Source organism: Gekko japonicus, unplaced genomic scaffold (genome assembly GCF_001447785.1).
Source record: "Gekko japonicus isolate JY-2015 unplaced genomic scaffold, Gekko_japonicus_V1.1 scaffold2240, whole genome shotgun sequence".
Taxonomy (NCBI): Eukaryota; Metazoa; Chordata; class Lepidosauria; order Squamata; family Gekkonidae; genus Gekko; species Gekko japonicus.
In genome coordinates this window covers 276,943-281,403 of record NW_015165885.1, presented here as the reverse complement: position 1 = coordinate 281,403, position 4,461 = coordinate 276,943, and the positions used below count along the sequence as shown (strand labels likewise).

Here is a 4,461-nt window from a genome sequence, read left to right as displayed (position 1 = left end):
GGGAAAGAGGCTCCTCTTTCTTAAAGATGTAGTAACATTTTTGTGTGCATTGTAGTGATGTGGAATGAAAACTAGCACCACATCATCCAATAGCAAACTGGGTTGCTTTTTCAGTTACAAAAACAGAAAAACAGGGTCAGCAACAGGTAGAGTAGGGTTTCTAGTAATTCAAGTCACCTTCCAAATACGCGGAAAACTCTGTAAACTAACCAAAGGACCCAAAGTCTCAATAAGGACTGAGCATGCTCCAGCAGGTACAAATACTGAGGGCAGCTGAACCAACTAAAAGGGGGGGGGGAACCCCTGAGAATCATGTATGGAGACATTCGGGTATGGAGAGGAAATTTCCAAATCTTATTCCTCCCCCCCACCCCATTTCTCAAGGTTCTCCAACTTCTCTGTAGCATATCTGAATGTAATATATACTGGCTGTATATGCTCCATCAGTAGGACATAAGGAACTTTTATGACCTGGAATTACAGTAGTTTATTTCTACTTTTGAAGATCACCAGTTATCTGGTGATAACCCAATGGGAACCTAAAGTGGCTTACATCATTCTCCTCTCCATTCTATCATCACAAGAACCCTGTGAGGTAGGCTAGGCTGAGAGTGTGTGGCTGGCCCAAGCTCACCCAGCAACCTTCCACTGGAAAGAGAGGGAATTTGAACATGGGTTTCCCAGATCCTAGTCCAAGTCCAATACTACATCATGCTGGCAGGGGTAACTCATCAGAGAATAGAGCTGGGAGATTCAAAGCTGGCCAGCAGCTTCAGAGTGATTGTGGGAGTTCCAGGGCCCAAATTGGAAGGCATGGGAAAATCCTGGCCCAGGTGAGACAAACCACCTCCACCCTAGGCTATTTGTAGTGGAAGCTAAGGCTCTCTGTTTGTGGCAGGCATAACTCGGAAAATAATGCTACATGTTTGAAATTTTGAAAACCTGCCCCCCCCCCCCCCCCCGAATGATTATGGAAGATGCAGTGCCAAACATGAAGGGAACTGGCACACCCTGAACCAGGTTATCCTCACAACAGGCAACATGTAATAACAGACCTACTGCACAGGGTTGTTGTTAGGATAATATGGATAACAGGAGAACAATACAGCTTTGGATCCCCACTGGGGAGAAAGACTGGGTATGGTATTTGTTATAGAACGAAATTTTAATGATATTAAAAAGATAACATTATTTGTCATATAGCAAAGTGGCCTTTACAAAGGGCCATTAGACCTTCCACCAACACAATAATATCAACTCAGTGCCTGAACTGGGAGTTCTAACTTCTGTTCCACATGTATAACCACTAAAATGGATTCATGTTCCATTACCATGCATGTAAACGGTGTGTGTGTGGGGATGCATCCTTTTACTACTTTGTTAGATCATAGGGTAATACAAACTCCCCCTCCCCTTCTGTTCATAATATTAAAAGTTTGCAACTGCACTACTATTAAGTACATTCTATTGTCAAGCAGGATAGGGGCGAGAAGGACCTGAGACTATGAATATGAAAATAAATGGGGGAGGGACACAGAAAAATCAGGTGGCGGGAGAGAGAAATGAATGAGAAAAGGGTGGAAAAGAGGGAGAGAAATTAAGGAAAATTAATATCTTGCTGCAACACCCTAGCTATCTCTTTGCAAGATCTGGCTGAGCTGGGTGCAAGGAAAGGAAGAAAAAAAGACTAGGCTCTTATAGAAAGTGACCTTGTTTGCATACTGTAGCAGCCGAAAATGTGCTGTCTTGTCTGCATCAGTGCTGGTCTTTTCCTGAAGAGTGTGTTTGGACCTGCTTGCTGTTGATCCTGACACCTGGTTGATGGGCTTAGCTAGAGCTACAATATATTGAAAAGGGAAAACGAGAATATATTCCCCCACTGACTACGTGAAACAAGTGATCACTGACAAATCTCATTTTAAATACTCCTACTATTTAAGCGGTGATAATTGCTACTAAGTAGGAATACTCTTAGCCTTCCAACCCCAAAACAGGACATTTTAGTCAGCTTTTTAAAAAGAGCCCCAAAGAAGACATCTAGTAACCCTACTTTAGAACCTACAGCGGTCGCGCTCCACCCCCACTTTATGAGATGGAGTCACATCCCCTACGGAATCTCGACTCCCCCTAGCGACTAATTGGTTGAAGCTTTCAACCGCCTTCTTTCCCCCTTCCTTGTGATTTGGTTCAGTCCACACGCTCCTCACGGAAAAGATGGCGGCGCCCACAAGCAGCGATGCGGCATGGAATCGGGTGGATGTTCCGTGGCCCGCTTGTAGCGGTACGGTAGCCGTGTCAGGCCAACATTCCTCAGGTGAGGGGTGTGTGTGTGTGTGTGTGTGTGTGTGTGTGTGTGTGTGTGTGTGTGTGTGTTACAAGCTCTTAAGTTTGCTTTTAAAGTTAGACTCGTGTAGGAGTGCTTTCGTTCAAGCACTGGATACATCACGTGCTGTGTTTCTAGCTTGAACTCTTTCGAATGTAGCTGAGTAGCAGTATATATTTCAGGAATTTAGGACTTGTGCCCTGGGCAAAGTTAAGCATGCTTAAGAACAGAGATGTATGGTGAGCGTTACAACTCTGTATGCATTTACTCGAAAGAGTGCTCCTCCGCCAATTTCAGTGTGATTTATTTCCAAGTGGACACATGCATAGGATTGCACTGCATCTCTCTTCAGTTAAAAGCCTTGAATTCTGAAAATGAGTTTTAAAGGATTATGTGTATCTCATCTGTTAATTTTCAAAATGAGGATTAAGAAAAGAAATTGCTGACTTTCAAGTGGATTTGAACTTCCAGGAATTATGGGAGCAAGTTGAGGGGGGCTTAAAAGGTGTTTAATGGAGTCTGAGCTGCACTTTTTGTGATAATTATTTTGTTGAACTGGATTGTTGCACAGTGGCATACAAATGTCTTACTATGTTTTTGTTTTTTAGTGAAATGCCTTTCATCTGTTATGGGGAGGTGTCATGTGGTCAACAACCTTCTAAAAAATAAAGCTGTGCTTGCAGAAGGAAAAACCTTGCATGCCATCCTGTATAGTTTCCACTATCAAATGAGGCATCATAGGCCGTATTGGTCTCTCAGACAGGTGAGAAAATAGAAATAGCCTCAGAATTTATGTAGACATGATGATTAGAAGAACTCTTCAGTTTGAACTTCTGGTTGTCAGTCACCACTTTGCAGCTTACGACCCACAATCTAAAGAGCTGTTTCTCCCCATATGTCCCCCTGTGCCAACTGCAGTTTTGGTTGCCACTTTCAAGTTGTTCTCCCACTTAATGTGAGCAGCTTGGCAGACTAGGGCCCATTCCTTGTGCATAGTAGCTCTCAGCTTGTGGAACAGGCTCCCTGAGGAGGGCACTAACTTTAGAAGTTAGTCGGGGCTGTTATAAGGGCATTTTGTAGGCAACAGCTTTTAATTGGCTTCATGTTACAAGCATTTTCTTGGGGAGGGGTATAAATGGGTTTTTACTGTATCTTGTTCATTTATAATGTTTGGAATTATAACCTACCTTGAGGCACAAGGAAAATAAATAAATGTACCAGGGATGAAGAAGATAATCTATGAACTGTAGGTTTGGGTTGATGGCCATGTTAGTCTTTAGTGTCCAGGTGGGTAGCCATGTTGGTCTGAAGTAGTAGGATAATGTTTGAGTCCAGTGGCACCTTTAAGATCATCAAAGTTTTATTCAAGGTATGAGCTTTCGTGTTCTTCAGATACAGTGAAGATATCTGAAGAAATAAGCAGTGACTCATGAAAGCTCATACCACGCCACAGATTTTGTTAGTCTTCAAGGTGCTACTGGACTCTTGCTCTTTTCTGTTGCTTACAGAGAGACTAACATGCAGGGCTGGCCTGCTTACTAGGTGAGCTAGTCTCTCGCCTAGAGCACGGAGCCATCATGGTGGCGCTGGACTGAGCCACCCGAGGGCCCTGCTGCCGCCGCCAGCCCGCCTGCGCCTGCCGGAGCCGCCCCAGTGTGAGCAGCCAGGTGCCCGGGGAGGAGGGAGGCGCTCTGCAGTAGGGGGGATGTGCTTGGGGCGGGGGGCAGAGCAGGAGCTACGTGCGGCGGGGAGAAGCAGCCGCTGCCAGGCAGGGGGCCGCCTTCCTGGGAGGTGAGTCCCGGGGGGGGGGAGCCTGCCTCAGTCCCAGACGGGCCGACTGCGCGCCTTGAGGTCCGGGCCGCCACCTAGCTGTTTGCTTTTGACTCGACCCGCCACCACTGGCAGCAGCAGGAGGTGAGCCAGGCAGAGGCACCGAGGCAGCCGCATCCGCATCCAGGAGTCAGCTAGCCGGGCAGAGAGGAGCGCCCCGAGCACAGGGAGGAGGACAAGGCGTGGCAGCGAGAGGAGGGGAGGGACCCCGCCCAGCCACTCTTCCACAAGGACAGGGGAGGGTTTGGACGGGGGGGTGACCGCAGTCATCTCCCTCCCTCCGGCATTTCTTGCCTTGTTCCTGTGTG

The 4,461-nt window shown here is 46.7% G+C and overlaps 1 protein-coding gene across 1 annotated transcript in view; it reads left to right on the top strand.

The window, feature by feature from the left end:
• Positions 1-2,210: 2,210 nt before the first annotated feature.
• LOC107110515 (chromosome unknown open reading frame, human C3orf17) overlaps positions 2,211-4,461 on the top strand; it is an 11,547-nt gene continuing 9,296 nt past the window's right edge. The window contains exons 1-2 of the mRNA XM_015411303.1: positions 2,211-2,314; positions 2,932-3,086. Coding sequence (XP_015266789.1) covers positions 2,215-2,314; positions 2,932-3,086 — 255 coding nt within the window. The 5' untranslated portion in view covers positions 2,211-2,214. The remainder of the gene's footprint in view (positions 2,315-2,931; positions 3,087-4,461) is intronic.